We start from the raw sequence: 21,631 nt of genomic DNA, 5'->3' as shown, positions 1-21,631 counted from the left end.
CCGTAATATCCTTGATAAAGATCAAGGGAGTGTTTTGATGTTTTGGCGGTGACCTGTGCTAGCGAGTTTATGGATGGTCGCCAAGTTGTGGCACTGAAGGGATTTTGAGCTGGAGGATCGCAGTGGAACAACTACCGAACTGTTCTTCGGACGATGCTCAGGGAAAGATGTTGAACTAGCACCCACTTGGTGGCCGAAATATTAAATGGTATTTTTCTGGCAGACCAGCACGAATGTTTTGGCCTTCATGAACTTCATGAAAGTGGGGGTGGGGGGCGGGTCTGCTTGTGATGATGCAGCCCGACGTCTGGTAGAAAATTGGCGCCCATACTCCAATTTAGGGAGGGGGATTGGGGGTTGGAGGGTGTGTATACCCATCTCTAATGTCTCACATTAACAGCATCAGATGCGGAGGATAGAACCAGGAGTATACTGGAGCGGAACTAGGACTCTGGAAGCTGCCAAATACCCATAACTCAACCGGAGTTTCATACTGAAGAAATCGATCAAAATCTCAGGGCATTGCCGAAGGGTGGGCAGCAACACCACAGCCGCCTTCTTGCTCTTCGTTGCTCCCACGTGCGCATCTTTGACTTGGGTCGCCGCTTTCCGAGTCCACTGACTCCCGCTGCGAGCCAAGTCGCATTGGCAGGCAAGAACGAGGGTTTGCCATGGACACACATCCGACGTGCTCTATCCAACCAACCCATCTTGTTGTCCGCTTCCGATGAAAGTTTTTTATTTGGTGACCAATGCCTTTTGGCCTCCACTGAAGCTTCCCTCATCCGACAGAATTTGCCCTGCGATCGAGCGCCAGTGCTTGAGGCTTGGATTTGCCTATAGAATTTCGTCGACCCAGTCCACTCATCCGCTCGGTCGGAACGGCCAGTAGTACACCGTGACAGGAGCCGGTTCCATGACACCGCCGCACCCTCAGCCTGTTCCAGTACCATTCACTCCCACGTCCTTCCGCCCTGGCAAGATCCATAGAGCACCTCAGTGACCCGCATCCTCGATATTTGATGGGTGGAGGAGTCTCTGAGCCCGAGTCCGTCCCTTTCTGCCAAAGCAACCTCATCGCAAGCCCCGGGTTTTTCTGTTCTATGCCGCACCGTCATCTGACGTTCCTGGTCATGTTTGCTCGCCCCTGAACCGCGGTATTTGAGCCCTCCAGAGCCTTGAGTATAATCAATGCCCAACGAGCGATGTTACCCCGCTTCGTATCGCTATTGTCCCGTCGTCGGCGCCATACCGGATGCCTTCTCTGCGAACCACCGCTACAGGTCGCAAGGACCCTTGGCTCCCCTTAACCTAACACCGCCTCGACGAACAATTCGACCTCGAGATCCCATCGTGGCCGATAGAACCGCCTTGCTATCGCTTCATAGGCCGTCAGACAAACACATGGCAAATACTAGGGCAGTAGCCATGTCGCACGGTGCTTCTTCCGCTGACGAGACCAACATCCTTCGCGGGCTGGACCAAAGAAACCCCTGCCAGCCTGGTTGCCTTGTAGTCTTGCATGGTAGCCCCTAGCCATGTTGTCGCTTGATCGTGTTGGGCAGAGACTTTTTAAGTTGAAGCTCTCACCGCCTTGTCGTGGTGATCCTCGAGTATTTGGGGCTCCAAAGGAACAACCTTTTCCGATCCCTTCTGACCATGTCGACCGTCAAACGTCATTTATGACAAACTTTTCGCATATCCTGCCACCTTCGACGATTCTGGAGTACCTTTGTCCGAAATGTCATACACGTACTCAAGTTTTCCCGATGATCATCATCGTCCTTCAGATGTCTCGCTTTCCGATGCGTGGTATTCGGACGATGATGACGAGGCGGCGACGTCTGCCCGGCCGACACATCGCACCAGTATGACCGCGTACTCAGACGATGCCATCATGCCCCGATACGTCGACTCGACATACACCAATCAGCAGCCACCGTTATCGCTTGCCGGACCTCCCTATCCCAACAACTACCATGAAGCCGATGAGTCCATGGGGATGAATCATCAGTCATATGCCTTTCGTTGGATGACTGGCGATGGACCGGCTGATGAAGATCCAAACATGATGGGATCACTTGAAGCACTTCCAAGTACTACACCGCCGTTAGTGATTCTTTTTGGATCTCTCCTTAATGTAAACAGATACTCAAATATATACTGACACTTGGCCTGACATCAGACAGCATGTTCCGCAGGAACTGAGAACGGATATCGATTCATACCGAACAAATGACATGTTCGAGGCAGAGCACACAAGAAAGGGGGGCTCGAAGCAAAGACAGACGGGGGATGCATTTGAAGTGAACCATACCTCAAATTTTGAGCCCGGCGCTGCGAAGTTTGGAACCGACACGACGTTTCAGGAAGCCGAAGGTCGTTTCCCTCAGAGCCCCGACGATGTTTCACCGCTGATTTATGCCCCTGGGATGACCACGCATCATAACTTTCCATACCCATATCCTGCCCGCATTCACGAAAACGACCTCCCTGAACCTCAGAGCACAACGCGTTTTGAAGACACAGACTGGGAATTCGTTGATTCCCAATGCGCTCACGGTTACTGGGAACATTGTCCATATTGTCCTTCTCAAAGATTTGCTTCCTCGAGATACTGACAAGTGTCAGCAAGGCAAGTCATTCATATAACAAGATAGACTTTGCCACCAGACATCGGGGCGCAGAAGGATTTGACAGACGCTAGCTGAAATTATTTTCTTCTTCACTTGTTGTAGTTTGATACTTTGGTTTTATTGGTTCACTCGTTTTTCTTTCCCGTTTTGCCCACCGTGGTTCTCGCCACTCCAAAAGCAAAAGGGACGATATATCTCCGACTTCATCCTTGATACCCCGTTCTTATGTCCGGTGGCTATAGCGTTGATTCTGGATTGTTTCTTTTCTGTTCGTATTTCTGATGGGTTCCCGTCTGTTGCAGTCGGCTGTTATCGATGTCTAGGCGTTGGTTTTGTGAAGAGAAGGAGGATAGTCGGCTTGTGTGTTGGTCAGGGTTCTTGTCGGAGATGACGCGCATCGTTTGGCGGTTTGGATTATGCAATGTTGACTAGAATTTTCTCTTTACTCATATTTGAAGGCCAGGAGAGGAGCAAAGTCAAGTATCACTTGGGTATAAAATGAAGATTTCATTTACCGTCGTCGTAAGGTTGGGGTCGCGTCCAAACCAAGTGGTAATACTATTGCATGCAGTCGCCCGTCTCTTGGTATTGGGTTCACCAGTCAGGATATGGGGTTTTGCACTTTTTATCACTGTTCCCGTCTTCATCGGCCTATAAGGAGACTTGGGCATATGCCCGAGGAAGCAATGTCGTCTGATGGTTCATGCAAAGAGACATCGGTTAGATTTTTAACTGGGTTGCAGGAGTCCATCTGGAGGAAGAGCGGCATGAAAGCTGGGGTGATGATCATGCGGGAGGTTACAGTTGAGGACCTGAGGTTATTGGGGGAAGATCTTTGTTATCTGCCGATGTATGCGTGGGTCTCACCGAGAGACTTTATATTGGTTGGTGATGGCCATGGTGGTTGGGTCATCATCGTGGTGGTTGGTTGCGGTCAAGTGCCGGTTCTGCCTGGGACTTTTACAGGTGATGGTGCGCTCTGTTACAGTCATCATGTCATCTGTCACATGATATCGTTTACCGTTCGGGTTTGATCTGGTATCTCTCTCATGGTGTTGTTGCGCTAGGGGGCCTCTCTATGAGAGTGCTGTCGTCAAGAGTGGATCTCCCGCTGCCCGGTCAACCATTGAAGACTCAGGGGTTCAGGGGCGCCGGGGCTAGGGGTCATGATTCAGGGGTTGTTGCTCGAGTGGGTCCGCCCGACATCGCAGCTTTCAGGCAGCACAGACATGGTCATGAGGCAGCACCCGTCTTTACGGACGGGATAGACAATCCACCTAGCCGGTAGCACGACAGAACCACTGAGCTGGACTTTTGTCCAATGGGACACTTGTTCCCCTGCCTGGGATTTCGGGCATCAACTTGGGCTTCACTGCAGGTGGAAAGGGTTGCGTCAGGTTTGGTCGGTTTCTCTCGGTTAGTCTTATCTGTCAGTTTTGCTTACTCGGAGTCGACAAGGCGATTGTGAGATTAGTTGCCCTCCATCGCTGCTTCAAGGATTCTTGACATGTTGTGTCAGAATTCTAATGTTTCTAGGTGTCCCAGGGCCATGGAAAGATGCGAATCCTTCCCGCGCTTGGCATTGGGTAACTGCCCATCAACTCGCTTGCGAGGGGATCTCATGACCGTTTGATTCGATATGACAGGTGATTTTTGGGATCTTGAGCGATGTTACCTCAGGCCTTGTTCGTTTTTCTTTCATTGCCACCCTCGGTGTTGCTTTCGATGCCTTATGGGGTGGGACCTATACGACTACAAAAGGGCCGTATGATGGAGGAAATATCGCTCATATGTTTTGAGGTGGTTCTGAACTACCGAGATTTATTTTGGTGGATAGTATGATTGTGATCCATCAGGTAACATGGCTCCAATGGAGCAAACGAGTCGTTCAAACCTGACGGCTTGAAGGTCGAAGATTGAATGTTTGAAGTTGGAGGGTGTCACTACATGGTGCTAAGAGGACAAGGACCAGGTTGCTTTTGACAGCGACCAGTCGCGGGAGTTCGAGTAACTATCCGCTGGGATAAAAGCTCCCGGGCGTTGCACTGCTAGAGTGTGGTGCATGGGAGCGAGGACACGGCATTAGTGTTGCCGTTGCAGATGGAGAAGGCGACCATTCGGGCTGCAATTCGTTGTTGAGGGCGGGTTTTGGTGTGTTTAATCAGGTAAGGTGGGTATGCGACTGCCTTGCTGATGAAGGGAGGAAGGCAAATAGAATGAGTAGGCGAAGGCGGTTCGGATTGCCTTGTTGGAGGCGAAGGTCTCACCAAGACAGAGTAAACTGGCCGAGCCTGTTTGGATGTTGATCATTGCTATACGCCTTGAAGCTGATGATATCTTTGAGGCACGACAGGCTCAGTCAAAGGTTTTAGATTAGGTCATCAAGGCACCTTCGTCTAATCTTATTGTATCCGCCTTGATGCCATGTTTCCAAATAGTTGAAGCCTCGGAGAGGTCTTGCTGCTTTTACCTGTTGACCTCGGGGGAGATTCCGTGTCAGTTACCGCCATGACTTCGTAACAGTTATCGCGCATCTCGCCGCAATCTATCGATCGGGCAAGAAGGCATACTTAGCGGCAGTGATGGATGTCCAGAAAAGCAACTTCAAGACAAGGCAGCCAATTGCACTTTGGCGATCAGTCATGAATCAATCTACCTAAGGATGTGATAGCGGCTTGTGGAGAAAGGTAGCATGGTGTGAATGTGGTCGCCTTCCCGTCTCCCGAGGGCAGAAGAAGACAACGTGGGTGGCATTGACGGTGACTTGTCGGAGCGGCACTTCTAAGCGCGCCCCGCGAAGGTGATGGCTGGGTTGGGATGGATAGAATACTGCGTGTTTCCGCCCTTACTGTGAGTTGCGCCAATGTAAGTGAAGTGATGTAGAGCCTTCAGCTTGGGTAGGAGAACATTGCATTGTGCGGGGCGGGCCGGTATCATTGCTTTTCCTCCCCGATATTTTGGGGTATCAAGATGCGATAGGGGACTGACGAGCTCAAATTGTGATCTTGGGAGTGAAGACTGCCAATGGGGGCTCCCAAAGCTGCACAAGCCACGAATTAAGCTGCATCAAGTGCTGTGTGCATTCTCCAATCATGATGAACGCGGTAATCTAACCCTGCTATTTTGTAAGGCTGGGGGCCGTTCGGCTCGGTGGAGTGAGAAACCGGTAGTGAATAGGAGATAGAGAGCCGTGAAACGTGGGAATATGTAGGGTGCTGTTTTGGGCTAATCTTGGCAAGGGTGCCAACAAAGTTGCAGTCCAAGGCGGATCTGCAGGCTCGATGCATGTATTATTATAAGGTGTCCTCCAAAAACACTCATTCTTGCCCGAGATATGTAAAATTTAAGGCAACCAGATGCGGGTTTCAGTTGTCGGGTTGTCTTGACAGCTAGTCGAAGATAGCATTCAGGGGCAGAGGGCAACTCCATGCGCCTTGGGACAAGATGCACTTTCGTTGCCCAACCACCTCTAAACACGCAAAGTAAATAGAGAGACACATCAGCCATGCCAAGTTGGATTGGCTGAAGTGCGTCCATTTGGCAAGTGACACTCCTTCGCGAACTGCTGCCACCAGATTGCTATGCTAGATGTGACGAGGAAGGAACCCGAGGACTGTCAAAGCAGTAGCGAAGACTTATCAGGCAGGTAATGTTCATTTTCAAGGACTGAAAAGGGGCAGCTTCGACTCACCTCATACCTGCGTGCGGAATCATACAACGAGGAAGGAATTCCGCAGTAGGAAGTTGAGTTTACATGCTTCGGAGTGCAAGCAGCAGAAGAGAAAACAGCGTAGAAAGAAGGAGCAATACAACCCGGGCTGCCTGCAAAGCGTCTCGTCAATGGTCCCTTCTGCCGTCGCTTTGCCAGCACAGCACTGTCATCAAGCAGCCCGAGGCCAATGACGGCAACTGGAGAAGTGCTTTTGGCGTCTTGTCCCTTAGCCACGCGCCTTCCGTTGAAGCTCCGAGTCCTTACAGGATGACAGAGACGGAAGCAACATCAACCATCCAATCGCCTTCCACTAGGTAGGCCTCTGTCCGGGCAAGCGTACTCTAGCACAGTGCCTTGAGGTGGCAAGTATGTACCTTCCGTTGACATCAATGATGACCAACCTCGACAAAAGTTGAAGGGTTGCTGTTGTCTGTGGCAGCACGGGCCACATGCCCAACAGTATAAACCCCCCCTCGGATTGCTAATTCTCGACCTCGCAACATCTTTAGAGTTGTAGTTGTTGGAGCATGAAGCAGCGTGGTTAACTCAGTGATGAGAAGTCGGTCCGGTAGGAAGAAGGCCTCTGAGTCGGTGTGGCTCGCTTCCTTGAAACATGACCCTAAGATTTGATATTGGATCTTGCTTTCATGCACGCAATGCCACGCTCTCCTCGGCAAGCACCCGTGATCGCCGTTCTACAAGATAAATAAAGAACGCCTGCCCCTCTACATCCTCATCTGCCCATGTGCTCCGTTACTTCTTGTGTAGGGTATGGCCAAAAAGACAACAATGTAGGAAAACGATGGAAATAACACCGGCCGTTTCCAATGTGTGCGGAAAGGTCATGTGTCGGCCAAACACCGGGCAGGTCAACTGTTTGTCTGAGTTTGACCCTATCTTGGGACCGAAACCTGGAACTGTTGGACATGAGAAACTTGTCCAACTCCATGGTGACTGGCCGTTTGGGATTTCGAAATGGGAATGTCTCTGACAGCAAACCTGTCGTTCACTGCTGAAGCTGTGGAAGACATCATAATAATGTTCTCTCGGGAAGAGGCTTAGCAAGTGCTTGGCATGCTGCCATCTCCAGCAGGTCTTGGAGTGTCACTTGTTTCAAGTTCAGAGGACCCACCCACACTTGATTGCGCAAGCGTGGTGCGATCATCAAAGAGATTGCCGAAATGGGCACCCAAATTGTCGGCGCCGTTGAGTCTTGGCTCAATCTGCCTGCCGAATCTTGACAGCCAGAGGAAGTGGTGCTGAATAGCACCACTCTTCAAGAGGAGGATGGTCAAACAGTTTTGCAGAAACCGGGGAGGATCTGAGCAGAAGCCGTGCCCGGGTCAAACCTCCAATTCGGCAGTGCTCCGTGTGTCACAGCATGAGTTGTGCATGTTGCAGGCCTGCAACTCTGCTGAACTTCGTCATCACTCGCTTGAGATAACTGGGGCTGACCGGCGGGGCCGGATGGGCCGGCTTCGTCGAAGTTGTTGTTCTTTGATGAAATTTAGGGACCGGTCGTAAAGAAGAGACCACGATTCTCCGACTATCTGAAAGGTTTTGAGAGGGTGTTTTCTGATCATGGTGGCCGAAGCATTCAAACCACCTTGCTGACCACCCGCCATCGGCGCGGTCTCTGTCGCGGGATACCAAAAAAAGCTCGTCTAGTTTGTGTCTCAAGTTGAAGCAAAGAACAAGAGTAACCCTACACGTCATCACCCTGCCTGCTCCAGGTTTGAGAAAGGCAACCTGGAAAGGAACAAGTTCAACTTTTCATCCCACTTCCTCTGTGCGACCATCAAGCAGAGACCAGGCGGATCAGCTTTGTTCATTCGGTCGTCCGTTCGCGTTGCCGGTTTTCAGGGTCCAGCCTGCACACTGGTTTCGGGGCAGATATCCCGCCAGCGCCCGGCCGCCTGTCAACGGTCGCCTCTCTGCCTGCCCTGCTTCGCACTCCCGCCCGTAGACCGCCGCCGTGCGCCCTTGAGGCCCGGATGAGGAATCTTGAAACCAGCCTACAGGCCAGATTTAGTATCGAGTGACAGATCCCCAGCGATCCTCTCCCAATACTCGCGGGCTCAGCATCTTCTTGGCACCGATCGCCATCAACTGCATTCCTTAAAAGTCCATGGTTGGCCAGCTCCCTTTGGTTGCAAACGTGGAAAACCAAGCCTGTGAGGTATGATCAATGGCCCCACGTACTTTCCCACCCCCGCCTAGAAACCCCTGTCACGCCGTCGAGCTTGTCCACTAAATTCAAAAAGTAAAGGGGGCTTTGGATTCTAATCCACATTCACAACATTCACCGACAGTCCTCCACGCCATCTTTCTTCGTATTTCACGCTCTTTTACGCTCCCTTCCTGTTTTCCCTTTCTTCATTGTGTACTTGTTGTTTCTGTGGAGGACCCTTCATTTTTGGCCCATTCCCTAGCTCTCCCAATGGTCTAATTTTTCCAACCTACTTGGTATGTACCGGGCGCCGATGCAGCTTTTATTTAGCACCACGCAGGCACAACTGTTTGCACTAAGAAGACTGATGTCACCATGCGGAGAGAACAACAACACTGACATTTTTCGTTTGACGCGATGCTAGATTTGACAGTTTCGACATCATGCTCACCTTCCGCCGCGCCCTCGTGGCCGCGGTGTTTTTCATCGCTGTCCTCTTCCTCACAACACGATCGTCATCACCGGCTGCCTCGGCGGCAGCTGTCGAGTATCCAAAAGTACAGCCCGGAGCAGAGGCCGCGAGGCAGGAATCGCAAACAACGGCGTCTTCTGGGCAGAAAGCTGCCGACGACCAGGCGGTACAAAATGGCGGACATCAGGGCGGCCCGCCGAAGCAGAAGCCGATGAAGGATATGTCAAGAATGACGCTTTACGAGAAGCTCGCCTACCAGTTTCCCTACGATGTCGAGACGAAATTCCCAGCTTACATTTGGCAAACGTGGAAATGGACACCAGCGCACGGAGAGTTTACCTTTCGCGAGCAGGAGGCGACATGGACGGAGCAGCACCCAGGGTTTATCCACGAGGTCATCACCGATCAGGTTGCTGTGCACCTGCTCCGTCTCCTCTACGGATCAGTTCCCGAGGTTCTGGAGGCGTATGAGGCGCTTCCTCTTCCTGTGCTCAAGGCCGATTTCTTCCGCTACTTGATCCTGCTCGCCAGAGGAGGTATCTATTCCGACATCGACACGTATGCAATCCGCAGCGCGCTCGAGTGGGTCCCCGAATCAGTCCCGCGCGACCAGATCGGATTGGTTATTGGAATCGAGGCGGATCCGGATCGCCCGGATTGGAAGGATTGGTACAGCCGAAGAATTCAGTTTTGCCAGTGGACCATCCAGAGCAAGCCCGGTCACCCTGTGCTGAGAGAAGTGGTGTCCCGCATTACCGAACAGGTCCTGAAGAGGAAGAGAGCTGGTTCGCTCAAAGATGTTGTCGACAAGGATGTTATTGAATTTACTGGCCCAGCCCTTTGGACGGATATTATCTTCGGGTACTTCAACGACGAGCGGTACTTCGACATGGAGAATTCGGTCGGCCTGATTGACTGGAAGAATTTTACTGGCATGGAGACGGCAAGACGTGTGGGAGATGTCATCGTGCTCCCCATCACCAGCTTCTCACCAGGTGTACAACAGATGGGCGCTAAAGATTACGACGATCCTATGGCGTTTGTGAAGCACGATTTCGAGGGTATGTCATGTTTTCTAGCAACCTCAACAAAGTCTTGGCTGAAGTTAACAAATGATGTCACAGGCACATGGAAACCTGAGAGCGAGCGTCACATTGGCGAGCAATGATGGCTACATCCATCGTGCACAGCATCATTATGAACTTCACTTTTCTTGGAACGAGACATAATTCCTTTTTAATCTACTTTACTGCATGGGCTGGCGTTTGTGTTTCTACGCTGCATACCCAGCTTAGTTCTGGGGTCTTGAAATTTCAAGGAAGATGGGCGGGGATAGAGTGTACAAAAGGCTACGGGGGTGGACGAACGTGACATGCTGTACGCAAAAGGGATGTACATAACACTCATGGAATCCGACGGTTAGACTTGCAGTCTACCGTGGCCCATTTTGGAGGGGGGAGGAAAACGTACACCGCCAGGTTAAACAGGGGGCTCTTTTGGGCTAACCTGTCTCTTATCTGTCTAGCGATCTAGACGACGGAGACGCAATAGACCGCTGTTGATAGCGTTGTTGAACATCTAACTCTGACAGGATCAGGAAGTCTTTGACCTCTGGCTCTCCCAGTCCTGCCTGAATTCCACACACATGGCTAGGTAGTCTTCCATGCCTTCAGTATCGATGAAGTCAACCGTCCAAGTGGTCGTCAGTGCAGGGGGATCAGCAGGCCAGATATAGGCCAGCGCTTCAGCGCCACTGGCAAGAGTGACCCGCACGACGTCGTATTTTGGATTCTCAAAAGAGTCCAAAATGGCCCATTCTCGCTTTGTGAGGTCGTTGTAGGCCCTCCCTGGTGCCACACTTGTCGGGTCGGCGACAAGCCCTGGGTATCTGTCTCTTTGTTAGGACACAACCCTCAACCCAGGGGAAGACAAGGGGGAAGAAGTACGGTAAATCCGGCAAGCCAGCTGCTCTCCACCCGGGCGCTGAAGTCAGCGTTGACGGCGGCACCCGGTCTAGCAGGGTGTGCATCACCGCATCGATGGTTAATGTGCCGTAGGCGAAGAGGCCGAGGTGGGTTGGGAAGGGGGAGGAGCGGGCTGATGATGATGACGATAGCGGCGGTTGGGAGCGATTCTGCCGGGACAGCAACTCCAGCTTCCCCGCGATTTTGGTGGAGCCGGGCCCACTAGGCGCTGCGGGGGTGTTGGGGTTTGGGTTGGGGTTGTTAGATGTGGTGGTGGACATGTTGCGAGACTGAGGAAGACTTGGGAAAATGATATTGAAAGCAAATGTAAAGTGAGAGTCTGGGAGGGAGAATTGACAAGGTAGAGACTATCAAAGAACCTTGGTGAATAGCAGTCAAAGGGTGTGTAAATCCCCAGTGTGGAGCTCGTTATCTATCTATCTCCCTCATTACCAACAGAAAGAAACCCCCATTTTAAGCGCCGCTTTCCATCTGGACGGTATCTCCAAACCCGTCGCATCAAGATAACCAGAGGCAAACTGATTGTCAGGGTATACACCATCGCTTGGATCCCACACCCTCCATCCCATTCAACAAACAACTGGAAGCGGCTGGTTGGGGTGGCACGGGTGGATGATCGATGAGGCGACTGTACCCCGCATTTCCAGGGGGGACGTCCAACGGGCAGGGTGAGTGAGGGGGAATCTTGGTTACCTTCCCAGACAGGCTTTGGTGATCGGCAGCTCGTCTGTCTACCTACCCCGAGGCAAAAGAGAACACCATGGCCGTGAGGGGGGGTGGGTGTATTCTTGCAACTTGCTTTGTTACAGACCTCCTTGAGCACACTTTCGAGTACTTGGTTGAATCACCGAAGCAAATATACTTTATTTTACCAAATATTTGACTTTCTGGCTCTTCTATTGCCTCGGCCGGATTCTGTGGGAGAGAGCGCGATGAGATTCCAGTTGGTGCCAGAGACTCAAACGGCTCTGGTGCTGATGCGAAGGCGTGCGAGCCTGCCTTGCAGTCGCATCAAGACGAGATGGCTAGGCGTTGGAAAGTTGGGTGTGCGGAGAAGCAGTGGTTTGACAAGGAGCATCAGTGAAGGGCATCGTCATGTAAGTCGCATTTCCCTTGACCAAGATGTTCCGTCTGCTAATCCGAGATCTCACGATCAGGCTCCATTACTGGGAGTGACCATCCCCGAACACTTCAATACCATAGCGGAGAAATACGCCGACCACAGGGCAGTGACCAGTGTGCCTGCCATTCGCAACGTGAACAAGTCCTTGCTGGGCTATGAAGTCCACTGGAACCCGCGCACCCTCACCTACCGAGAACTTGACTCCATCTCCAACATCCTCGCACATTCGTTGCGAGCGCAAGGAGTCCAGAAAGGCGACAGAGTTGCTGTCAGCCTGGGAAACTGCTGGGAGTTTGCTGCCCTCACCTATGCAGTCTATAAATTAGGCGCTATTCTCGTCCCGCTGAACCCTCAGTTCAACGCCGAGCAAGTCACAGCCGCCCTAAACCATCTCGAGGTCAAACTCCTCATCATCAACGCCATGACAGACCTCGCATACAAGCCCGGTCAAGGAAGAAGTAACATACCCTTACTCAAGACCATCGTCCCAGACCTCACCACAGGCACCATCAAAAGCCCAACAGTGAAAAGCCTCGAAAAAGTAATCGTCGTGGACAACTCAAAAACACACTTCCCCAGCCCCCCAAAGATCTCGGAGTACCTATCCCTCACCCCCTTCGACACCATATGGCTCCACGACGCGAAACACATCGACCCCATCATCCCCGACTCTCCCCTTTCCCCGTCAGAAACAATCAACATCCAATTCACCTCGGGCACCACCTCCCACCCCAAAGCAGCGATGCTCACCCACGAAAACATCCTCAACAACGGCCACCTCATCGCCCAGCGCATGGGTCTCGACCCCTCGGATCGAATCATCTGTCCCCCTCCCTTGTTCCACTGCTTCGGCTGCATCCTGGGGTACATGGCCTGCGCGACCACGGGAGCAGAAATCATGTTCCCCTCCCCGGCATTTGACCCAGCCGCCACGATCGTCATGGCCCACAAGGAAAAAGCCACGGGTCTGTACGGGGTGGCAACAATGTTTGTGTCCATGTTTGAGGAGCTCGCCAACCCGAAACATCGGAAGAATTATCTACGGCCCGTCTACGAGAACTTACAGGAGGGCGAGAAGGCGTTCCCGTCGCTGAAAAAGGGGATCGCGGCGGGGAGTTCGGTGCCGCAGAGTTTGATGCACAAGATTTACGACACTTTTGGGTTGGAGGACCTGGTGATTTGCTATGGGATGACGGAGACGAGCCCGGTGAGCTGCATGACTACGCCTGATGATCCGTTCGAGAAGAGGACGAGCACGGTGGGCAGGGCGATGCCGCATACGACGGTCAAGATTGTTGACCCGGAGAATAAGGGGAGGATATTGCCGATTGGGGAGAAGGGGGAGTTGGCAGCGGCGGGGTATTTGGTTATGAAGGGGTACTGGGGGGACGAGGGGAGGACGAACGAGGTGAGGGTGGCGGAACGGGATGAGGATGGACAGGAGAGGGTCTGGATGTACAGCGGGGATGAGGCGAGTATGGATGAGGAGGGCTATGTGGCTATCACAGGGAGGATCAAGGATCTGATCATCAGGGGAGGGGAGAATATCCATCCGCTGGAGATTGAGAACTGTTTGTTTCAGCATGAGTACGTGGCCGAGGTAAGCGTGGTTGGGGTGCCGTGTGACAGGCACGGGGAGAGCGTGGGCGCGTTTGTGATTGCGCATGAGGGGGTCGGGGTGGAGACGGAAGGGATGGAGAGTGATAAGGATGTTGGGGAGGAGGGCAAGAAGGTGTTGACTGCGGAAATGGTGAGGGAGTGGGTGAGGAGTCGGCTGAGCGCGCATTTGGTGCCGAAGCATGTTTGGTTTGTGAGGGAATACCCCAAGACAGCGAGTGGGAAGATTCAGAAGTTCAAGTTGAGGGATATGGCGAAGAGGTGGTTGCTGGAGGCGGGGGAGAGGAAGCAACAACAATGATGGGCGGGGAAGAATGGGATGTCCCGGCGATCCGATCTGGCATGGATGGCGTTTCAGAGCACAACCCGCCCAGAGAGATCTAGACTTTTGAACTCGGCTAGTGGCTCGTATCGGGACATGATGCCCGCCATGTTTTGGAAATACACTCATGACTTAATCACTTGAGAACTCAATGGTGAAAAATCTGGGTAAATCGGGCCTTTTGTCCTGTTCAGCTGTTGTCTTTCACGTTTCCAGCTAGATACAGCCTCTTGCACGAGGACCTCTACCTGACGATTAGATCTGAATGATGTAAAAGTGATTCAGTCAGGAACGCAACAGAATTGTCGGTAGTGGTCGGTCAGCCAAGGTAGTTGAAGATATTCAGGGGTAAGCGAGACATCCAGCCAGGAACGAGCATTCTTGACATTCCTCCTCTGCCATGGCACCAACACCGCTACCTCAGATTGCTCTATTATTTGTTATGACGAGCAAAGAAGAGAAAAAAAAAATAATGTTCTGTGCATGTGAGAATTATAGGGACTTGAAAGTTATAAAAAACTCGCCATCTCTCCCGTTGAGCACCTCATTTTCTTTTCCTCACCACCATCCTCATCATCACCTCGGTCATCAGCTCATTCCTCCCAAAGCCAACCAGCCTAAACGCACTCCCTTAACAACCCAATCCTTTAGCTCTCTTCAATATGAAGGTCACCTCCCTCGCCGCCGCCCTCGCCGCCACCCTCTCCGTCGCCGTCGCCGAGATGGCCGCCGCCCAGGCTGACTGGCCCGACTGGCCCGACTGGGAGGACCTCGACTGGACCCTCGAGGAGGTCTCCCCCCTCGTCGTCGGCAAGGGCAAGGGCGGCAAGGGCCAGGACATTGTCGAGATCTCCATCATCGACCCCACCATCGAGATCCTCCCCTTCGGCAAGGGCAAGGGCAAGGGCTGGGGCAAGGGCAACAGCAACAAGCCCGCCCCTCTCCCCCAGGGGTTCAAGTGCAAGCCTGGCAGCTACGCCTGCGAGTGGTCCGAGAGCAAGGGGAGCGGGTGGAAGGTGTGCAACGTTTTGGGGGAGTGGGTGGTAAGTTTGCTCATGACAACGATAATAGCGATGGAGCATGGCTGACATTACGATAACAGTATGGCGGCTCCTGCGGCAAGAGGGAGAGGTGCGAGTTCAACTTGGCCAACAAGAGCCCTTACTGTTTGCCTTACTCTTACTTGTAGATGCCTTCATTGGTATTCACAGTCGGCATTCAGACAAAGTTCTCTCTGGGACAATACCGACAACTTTGACGGGGTGGATTTTACGACAATCTATGAGCGTATGAAGGAAACGGGTGGATGGAATCTGGGGTTTCTCTGATATGTCTCAGTGCACTGGCACTTGTTTTCTTGCTGGGCTTCCTGTTGTAAACCCACCTGATTTGTATTTTTCTTTTGCTGGAATGCTGAGTCTTCTCGTTTTTGTAGGTTAGTCTGCCTTGGTTAGCACCCCTTACCGATGATGCAAATGACAAACAGTATCCTTACAACAATTTTAGCTTTCCCTTGATCCACATTCGTCATGTGCTGGGATGAAGGTGACGCAAGGTGGACAGGGACTCCCTTCACTACGCCATGGACAGTCGTTTCTCGTGTGGAATCAGTAAAAACAAAAGCTCCATAAAGACAGGATTGTTCATTGAGAAACACTGATAAACTCCTTCATGCAATCCGTCTCCCAGTTTGAAAATTGTGTCATAATGCTCATGTCATTCATGTGCTATCAACAAGGTATCATCCAATTACACGCTTTGTTTACTTTTGCCTTTTCCTCGCAGCACTCCCTTGCACCCCGCATTTACGCCTCGGGCCAGTTGTTGTTAAACACAACGCAAGACCCATTTGCGCTCGTCGCAATATCCTTCTCCGACAAAAACACGCAATACTTGGCCACGCTCTCAATAGGCACCATTTTCTCGAGACCCACAGGCGACTGAGAAGCAGAGATGGCTTGGAACGCCTCCATGTGCATGCCCTTAGCGAAGGCATCAGTAATGTTGGTGTTCATGCCGCCCAGAAGCAATGCGATGCTGTAGATACCCTTTGGCCCGTAGAAGCCGGCCGTGTTCTTGGTCAACGCCATGACACCAGCCTTGGATACTGTGTAAGCCGCTCCAGCCTTGAATCCATGGATGCTGGCGTTGGAGCCCATGTTGATGATGATGCCACCGACGGGATCTTGCTTCTCGAACTGGGCGATGGCGACCTTGGAGGTGGTGTATGGCCCGTTGAGGTTGATGTTGAGGACACGGTCCCATGTCTCCTTGGAGCATGCGCCAACGGGAGAGAAGTCATCCATGACGCCGGCGTTGTTGATTAAAACGTCCAGGCGGTCGAATTTGGAGACAGTGGCATCGACAAGACTTTGGACAGCGGCCTCGTCTGTTACGTCGGCTTGTTGAGCGAGGAATTTGTCGTCATAGGACTTGGTCCATTCCTCTTCGACAGCCGTGATTCGTTGAGGGTTGACGTCGCACACGGCAACATTGGCACCGGCGGCGAGGAAAGCATCAGCGATTGCCTTTCCGAGACCGCCAGCGGCACCGGTGATGAGGACTGTCTTGGCCATTTTGTTGGGTGAGATTGAGGATAGTGATGCAATTGTTATCTGGTAAAATCTACCTGCGAAAGCAAGATAGGTCCCTTCTTATATGTATGTAGAACAGCCCCTTGGCTCAGCTGACTTTGCTCAGGGGAATCTGGTCCACCATGACCCTTCTTCATCGCATGCTGGGTTGCATTTGCGGGGATAGGCATGGATGGTTATGGAGGCTCTCCAATTGGACCCTATCACTGATGAACTGACCCTTAAGCATACCTCCCCGGGTCGATTGGTGGCCGAAGCTTCAGAAGCCCTCTCCTGCATATGCACGATTGTAGTCTGTTCAGTTTCTTGAGACGGTTGGATCTAGAGCTGCATGTGACAGCCAACAGTAATCGTTGGCTTTGAATCGTCTGCGGTGAACGGCAACGCGGGGTTCCATGTTGGAGGTCAGTTCTGGAGGTTCCATCGCTCCACATGAGGCGAACCGAATGCGATTGCGAGCAAGAAGACCCTTGTGAAAACTGTGTGTTGTCTCTTGTAGGAGTTCAAATCCCGAATGCGAGAAGCCTCATATCGTTGTTCGGGCCCAGGATTCTAAACATCGCAACCGGGAAATTCGAGACAAAAAAAAGTTCAGAGTGAGTTTATTGAGGTTTTGATCAACTGTGAAAGGATGCAGTTGGACGTTGGAAAAGACACCAACACCAACAGCGTCAACAGGGGGCCAGAATGCTGGAGCTTAAGATCGCCTCTAACCCAGGTAGGGATAGTGTCGCTTGGCTATCAGCTCACAGACATCCGGCAGGCAACTAAGGCTTAGACCCCTGTCTCAACGCCAATGACGAAACCCAACTGGAGACAGTTTGGATCACTTTTTTGCGGCCAAAAAGTCGAGTTTTGCGACAGCATACCAAAGTATTTCGGGCCAATATCCAAGCGCTGCGCACCTTCGTCTCGCTTTCTACCATATATACGAGGAAATGATGCAATGAACATCTAACCAACGTGATACCCCATCAAATTACTCTTCTCCCACATCCACAATGTCATCCCTCACCAGCAACAACAAGGTGCAACTAGCCGCAACAGCCGTCGTCTCCGCAGCCGTCGCCGCCGGCGCAATCCTTAGCTACCAACGACTCCAAAAAGACTCACGGCTCAACCGCTTAAAGCAGTCCATTCCCAACCCAGGCGACGACGAATCCGGCGTCCAAAAAGTAAACCACCCTCCCCCCCTGGCCCTCTCCCACACCCAAAAACCGCTAACATCCCCCTCCCCCTAGCTCACCCGCGTCGGCCCCCTCCCCAAACCCGACAAAGAAGACGAACACAACTTCCTCCTCGCCCAGCGCGCCCAAGCAGGCGACTTCGACGACGAACTCATCCTCGAGCAGCTCGCCCGCAACCGCGTCTTCCTCTCCGACCAAGGCCTCTCCAAACTCCGCAATGCCTTCGTGATCATCGTCGGCTGCGGCGGCGTTGGCTCTCACGCCTGCGCCGCCCTCTCCCGCTCCGGCGTGAGCAAAATCCGCCTCATCGACTTTGACCAAGTCACCCTCTCCTCTCTCAACCGTCACGCCGTCGCCACCCTCGCAGACGTCGGTCTCCCCAAAGTCCAGTGTCTCCAGCGCAGGTTGTGCGCCATAACACCGTGGATAAAGTTTGATCTGAGGCTTCAAAAGTTTGATGGGTCGGTGGCGGGGGATCTACTCGGGGATTGGGAAGGCGGGCAGAGGCCGGATTTTGTGATTGATGCAATTGACAACATTGAGAGCAAGGTCGAGCTGCTCAAGTACTGTCACGACAATGGGCTGCCTGTGATTTCGGCCATGGGGGCGGGCACGAAGAGCGATCCCACCAGGGTGATGGTGGGGGATATCGGGGCGAGTTTCGAGGATGGGCTTTCCAGGGCGACGAGGAGGAAGCTGAAGCTTTTGGGGGTCACGAGCGGGATTCCGGTGGTGTACTCGACCGAGAAGATGGGCGAGGGCAAGGCGGCGCTTTTGCCGCTGTCGGAGGAGGAGTTCAAGAAGGGGGATGTCGGGGATTTGGGTGCGCTGCCGGATTTTAGGGTGAGGATTCTGCCCGTGTTGGGAACTATGCCGGCGGTTTTTGGATATGTGGCTGCGAATCATGTCATTTTGAAGATCACCGGTAAGCTGATTTTCACTGTCTCTACCCCTCGCTGAAACCGACACACGCTAACAACCTCTCAGGCTACCCAATGGACTACCAACCCGCCAAGGCCCGCGACAAGATGTACGAGGCCATCCTTGCCTACGTCCAGGCCAGCGAGGAGAAGGTGGTGCGCATGATCGAAGGAGGCCGCACCGACGTCTGCGTCGGTCTCAAGGTGCCCATCACACCCGGAGACATCGCCTTCTTGGTCGAAGAGGCCTTCAGAGGTAGAAGTGCCGTGACCGGCGTCCCCACAAAGCTCATGCTCATCCGGTGGAGGAAGCCCGCCACCACCACCCTCGTCCGCATCGGCGAGGGCAAAGCCGAGCAAAAGTCTTCCAACCTCAGGCTCCGTGATTTGGTCTGCATGACCAAGGAGGAGGCTGTCAGGCATCAGAAAGAGGTGCTTTTGGGCGACAAGTCTCTCGAGGACCTCTACAGCCAAGAGGTCATCGAGCTCGTGGAGAGGAAGCAAAAGGAGGCCGAGGCCTATGAACGGCACAGGCCTTGAACACAGTAAAGTAAAAGCCAATATAGCCTATGAACCCAACCTCGATGATCCATCAATCACCATTGAATGACGGCTTTACTTCCAACACATGCGCCTCGGCACTAATCAGTTTCAGAGAAACCTCGAAATCCTTTTTGAGACATCACAGATGCCAAGAGATTTCGTTCAGATTAGTATCTGTGTGGTGTCAAATAACTAATTCGCAGACCATGAGATTCCCCGAAAAGCTAATGCTGGTTCAAACCAATGTGGTTGTTCCACTGCTACTACCGCTGCCTTATAGCCACCACAAATGGCCACGACAACAGTGCATTCAGGTATGCCTCTTTACCGCGTTGACACCTTCTCCATCTGCATACCAACACCATGGCATATCCTCCCCTTGTTGTACCACTTGACCTCAGGCAACAGCTCCGCCGTCACCCACCTGGCTGTCTTGGCATGCAAACTCCCCTCTCCAAACGGAATGATAGTCTTATCCTTCTGTAACTTCTCATCCAGGCTGAGCTTGTTCATGGCCTGCTCCAACTCGCCATTCTCATCATGAGTCCGCGGGAACGACGTCTTTCCCTCAGCCAAAGCCTGGAAAATCGCCAGCTGGTCCTGCAAAAACTCATCCACCACGCCCCCCGCAGAAACTTCGTCAAACAGTTCCTTGCACAACTTCCTCGACAAACTCTGACTCAACGACTCCGAGCTCATCGCCGACACCTTAGTCTTTGTCTTCTTCGGCGTCGAAGTGAGCATATCCCTCCCCCACCTTAGCTCGCCCGACCTTCCTACCAGCAGGACGTATATCCTCGAGTCCTGCCCCGAATCCTCCGTCACCTTGAAATTGACCTCCACATCAGGAAACATCTCCTCCAAGTCTGTCACGAGTGCCTGCATCATGGACTCTTGCATGGCAAAGGGGACGATCATCGACACGTCAATAGCTTCGAGATCGACATCCCCCGGACCACCGCCGTAAATCTCGCCCAACCCATTGTCCTTGAACGTTAACGTCTCTCCTGCCCTAAGAGGGTTGAACTGAAACGAGCACTTTCCCCGTGATGCTTTACCCAGACTCCACCCGCGGGAAATCAGCTTCCGCTGCACGACGATGCCAAAGGCGTTTTCGAGGGTTGGTAAGAGGACTTGGTCGAGATACTCGTAGCTGAGGGAGAAGGAGACGTTGGTTCCGCCCGAGAGTTCGAGCGTTATTGGCTCGTCGACCTTGTCGCTGCTGCCAGAAAATAGAAGGAAGGGAAAGATGGCCTGGAAGATGAGGAGGGTCGAAGCGGCGGGGGAGTCGGCTTCGATCTTGATGGTGCGGGATTTGAGGGAGGAGGACTTGAGGCGAGGGCGGAAATCGAGGGTGTGAGAGCCGACGGAGAGTCCGTCGACTTCGGCGTTGGTTGCTGTGGCGAGATATTCGATGGCGGTGACGTGTTGGGATTTGAGACCTACGGGGAGTTTGTTAGTCAAAGGGCAGTGATGAGGGGAGGAAAACAAGAAACTAACCTCCGCCTTTGGCACCTCCCCGAGGGCCTTCACGATTCCCACGGACATGTGTTATGCGGATTGGGACGGTGGCGACGGCGGCGAGGGCACATGCTATGCGCACCAGCTGGCCACCTCCTTCACCTGTCCTCCCGTCGAGTTCGATAACGGGTCGTTGCTTTTCCATATTGGCTGTTGTTGACGACACGCCGTATTCAGTGGTGGTTATTATTGTTGTTGTTGTTGAGTGTTGAATGTTGTGGTTGTTGTGAGTGGGGTTGAGAGGCTCACTTGGTGGTGGGGGAGGGGGGAGGAAGGTGACCTCTTCTGCTGACTTTCCGCTTTTACGCCAGCTGTTGTCTCCTGGTGGGGGGAATTTGCCTGTTTCTTTTTAATAAAAAAATCGATTTCAAATGCAACAGTTGGGGCGGTTTAAATTCCGATAACAAGTTTTGAGCAAGAGCAACCCGGGCTAGAAGATATGCGAGATGACAAGAGAGAGGGAGAGGAAGGAGCGACTTGGCTTTCTTCGAAATATGACCTCGACGATTGGCAAACGGAAAACCAACCACGTTTGGATCAAACAAGAGGCGGTATGGCACAGCTTTAAAAAGGGATGAAGGCCAAGTTATAACTGCGTTTGACAGTTGCGTCGCATTTATCATGCCCTTGACAGCAAGGGAGTACGCGCCACAGCCCAGTTCTTCAGGCTCGTCGTCGTAGATCAACAACAATTCTTAGTGGTGCTTAGTGTTTGCTCAATACCCCGGGCTGAGTCACACGGCGGCCGGCTGAGGACCTGGGCTTGATAAAAATGGAACCGAGGCGCTAAATAGTCACTTGAAATCCACCATTTTGCAGGGCTGCACAG

The 21,631-nt window shown here is 52.6% G+C and overlaps 9 protein-coding genes across 9 annotated transcripts; 5 read left to right on the top strand and 4 right to left on the bottom strand.

Moving 5' to 3' along the window:
• The first annotated feature begins 378 nt into the window (after positions 1–378).
• On the top strand, positions 379–5,800 carry QC763_0017260 (uncharacterized protein). The gene is made up of 2 exons (XM_062905341.1): positions 379–2,109; positions 2,186–5,800. The coding sequence occupies exons 1-2, from the start codon at positions 1,742–1,744 to the stop codon at positions 2,619–2,621; spliced, it is 804 nt and encodes a 267-aa protein (XP_062771077.1). The 5' UTR covers positions 379–1,741; the 3' UTR covers positions 2,622–5,800.
• On the bottom strand, positions 2,078–3,669 carry QC763_0017270 (uncharacterized protein; the record flags this gene model as incomplete). Its single annotated transcript, XM_062905342.1, has 2 exons — positions 2,318–3,669; positions 2,078–2,099 (listed from the first exon to the last, which is right to left on the bottom strand). Exons 1-2 carry the CDS (start codon positions 2,581–2,583, stop codon positions 2,078–2,080), a joined length of 288 nt encoding a protein of 95 aa, XP_062771078.1. The 5' UTR covers positions 2,584–3,669.
• Positions 5,801–7,853: 2,053 nt separating the features above from the next.
• och1 (alpha-1,6-mannosyltransferase Och1) lies at positions 7,854–10,449 on the top strand. Its single transcript, XM_062908050.1, has 3 exons — positions 7,854–8,814; positions 8,943–10,051; positions 10,115–10,449. Exons 2-3 carry the CDS (start codon positions 8,962–8,964, stop codon positions 10,156–10,158), a joined length of 1,134 nt encoding a protein of 377 aa, XP_062771076.1. The 5' UTR covers positions 7,854–8,814; positions 8,943–8,961; the 3' UTR covers positions 10,159–10,449.
• A 74-nt stretch (positions 10,450–10,523) lies between these two features.
• QC763_114705 (uncharacterized protein) lies at positions 10,524–11,523 on the bottom strand. Its single transcript, XM_062908049.1, has 2 exons — positions 10,937–11,523; positions 10,524–10,878 (listed from the first exon to the last, which is right to left on the bottom strand). The coding sequence occupies exons 1-2, from the start codon at positions 11,233–11,235 to the stop codon at positions 10,584–10,586; spliced, it is 594 nt and encodes a 197-aa protein (XP_062771075.1). The 5' UTR covers positions 11,236–11,523; the 3' UTR covers positions 10,524–10,583.
• Positions 11,524–11,661: 138 nt separating this feature from the next.
• QC763_114700 (uncharacterized protein) lies at positions 11,662–14,185 on the top strand. The gene is made up of 2 exons (XM_062908048.1): positions 11,662–12,072; positions 12,133–14,185. The coding sequence occupies exons 1-2, from the start codon at positions 11,908–11,910 to the stop codon at positions 14,014–14,016; spliced, it is 2,049 nt and encodes a 682-aa protein (XP_062771074.1). The 5' UTR covers positions 11,662–11,907; the 3' UTR covers positions 14,017–14,185.
• A 345-nt stretch (positions 14,186–14,530) lies between these two features.
• QC763_114690 (uncharacterized protein) lies at positions 14,531–15,553 on the top strand. Its single transcript, XM_062908047.1, has 2 exons — positions 14,531–15,080; positions 15,140–15,553. The coding sequence occupies exons 1-2, from the start codon at positions 14,700–14,702 to the stop codon at positions 15,224–15,226; spliced, it is 468 nt and encodes a 155-aa protein (XP_062771073.1). The 5' UTR covers positions 14,531–14,699; the 3' UTR covers positions 15,227–15,553.
• A 289-nt stretch (positions 15,554–15,842) lies between these two features.
• On the bottom strand, positions 15,843–16,613 carry QC763_114680 (uncharacterized protein; the record flags this gene model as incomplete). Its single annotated transcript, XM_062908046.1, has 1 exon — positions 15,843–16,613. The coding sequence occupies one exon, from the start codon at positions 16,611–16,613 to the stop codon at positions 15,843–15,845; it is 771 nt and encodes a 256-aa protein (XP_062771072.1).
• A 602-nt stretch (positions 16,614–17,215) lies between these two features.
• On the top strand, positions 17,216–21,612 carry QC763_114670 (uncharacterized protein). The gene is made up of 4 exons (XM_062908045.1): positions 17,216–17,806; positions 17,873–18,743; positions 18,806–20,017; positions 20,130–21,612. Exons 1-3 carry the CDS (start codon positions 17,633–17,635, stop codon positions 19,276–19,278), a joined length of 1,518 nt encoding a protein of 505 aa, XP_062771070.1. The 5' UTR covers positions 17,216–17,632; the 3' UTR covers positions 19,279–20,017; positions 20,130–21,612.
• QC763_114660 (uncharacterized protein) lies at positions 19,155–21,500 on the bottom strand. The gene is made up of 2 exons (XM_062908044.1): positions 20,782–21,500; positions 19,155–20,723 (listed from the first exon to the last, which is right to left on the bottom strand). The coding sequence occupies exons 1-2, from the start codon at positions 20,945–20,947 to the stop codon at positions 19,606–19,608; spliced, it is 1,284 nt and encodes a 427-aa protein (XP_062771071.1). The 5' UTR covers positions 20,948–21,500; the 3' UTR covers positions 19,155–19,605.
• Positions 21,613–21,631: the final 19 nt, after the last annotated feature.

Source organism: Podospora pseudopauciseta, chromosome 1 (assembly GCF_035222475.1).
Source record: "Podospora pseudopauciseta strain CBS 411.78 chromosome 1, whole genome shotgun sequence".
In the NCBI taxonomy this organism is placed as follows: Eukaryota; Fungi; Ascomycota; class Sordariomycetes; order Sordariales; family Podosporaceae; genus Podospora; species Podospora pseudopauciseta.
Note: the sequence above shows the minus strand (reverse complement) of the source record. Positions and strands in the feature narration are given on the sequence as shown.

Coding starts and splice junctions, on each gene's coding strand:
- och1 (XM_062908050.1), top strand. CDS start 8,962: ATGCTCACCTTCCGCCGCGCCCTCGTGGCCGCGGTGTTTTTCATCGCT. Junction 10,052..10,114: donor TGTGAAGCACGATTTCGAGG/GTATGTCATGTT, acceptor ATGATGTCACAG/GCACATGGAAACCTGAGAGC.
- QC763_114705 (XM_062908049.1), bottom strand. CDS start 11,235: ATGTCCACCACCACATCTAACAACCCCAACCCAAACCCCAACACCCCC. Junction 10,879..10,936: donor GCTGGCTTGCCGGATTTACC/GTACTTCTTCCC, acceptor ACAAAGAGACAG/ATACCCAGGGCTTGTCGCCG.
- QC763_114660 (XM_062908044.1), bottom strand. CDS start 20,947: ATGGAAAAGCAACGACCCGTTATCGAACTCGACGGGAGGACAGGTGAA. Junction 20,724..20,781: donor GGGAGGTGCCAAAGGCGGAG/GTTAGTTTCTTG, acceptor AACTCCCCGTAG/GTCTCAAATCCCAACACGTC.
- QC763_114700 (XM_062908048.1), top strand. CDS start 11,908: ATGAGATTCCAGTTGGTGCCAGAGACTCAAACGGCTCTGGTGCTGATG. Junction 12,073..12,132: donor TCAGTGAAGGGCATCGTCAT/GTAAGTCGCATT, acceptor TCTCACGATCAG/GCTCCATTACTGGGAGTGAC.
- QC763_0017260 (XM_062905341.1), top strand. CDS start 1,742: ATGTCATACACGTACTCAAGTTTTCCCGATGATCATCATCGTCCTTCA. Junction 2,110..2,185: donor CTTCCAAGTACTACACCGCC/GTTAGTGATTCT, acceptor GCCTGACATCAG/ACAGCATGTTCCGCAGGAAC.
- QC763_114690 (XM_062908047.1), top strand. CDS start 14,700: ATGAAGGTCACCTCCCTCGCCGCCGCCCTCGCCGCCACCCTCTCCGTC. Junction 15,081..15,139: donor ACGTTTTGGGGGAGTGGGTG/GTAAGTTTGCTC, acceptor TTACGATAACAG/TATGGCGGCTCCTGCGGCAA.
- QC763_114670 (XM_062908045.1), top strand. CDS start 17,633: ATGTCATCCCTCACCAGCAACAACAAGGTGCAACTAGCCGCAACAGCC. Junction 17,807..17,872: donor ACGAATCCGGCGTCCAAAAA/GTAAACCACCCT, acceptor CCCTCCCCCTAG/CTCACCCGCGTCGGCCCCCT. Junction 18,744..18,805: donor TGTCATTTTGAAGATCACCG/GTAAGCTGATTT, acceptor ACAACCTCTCAG/GCTACCCAATGGACTACCAA.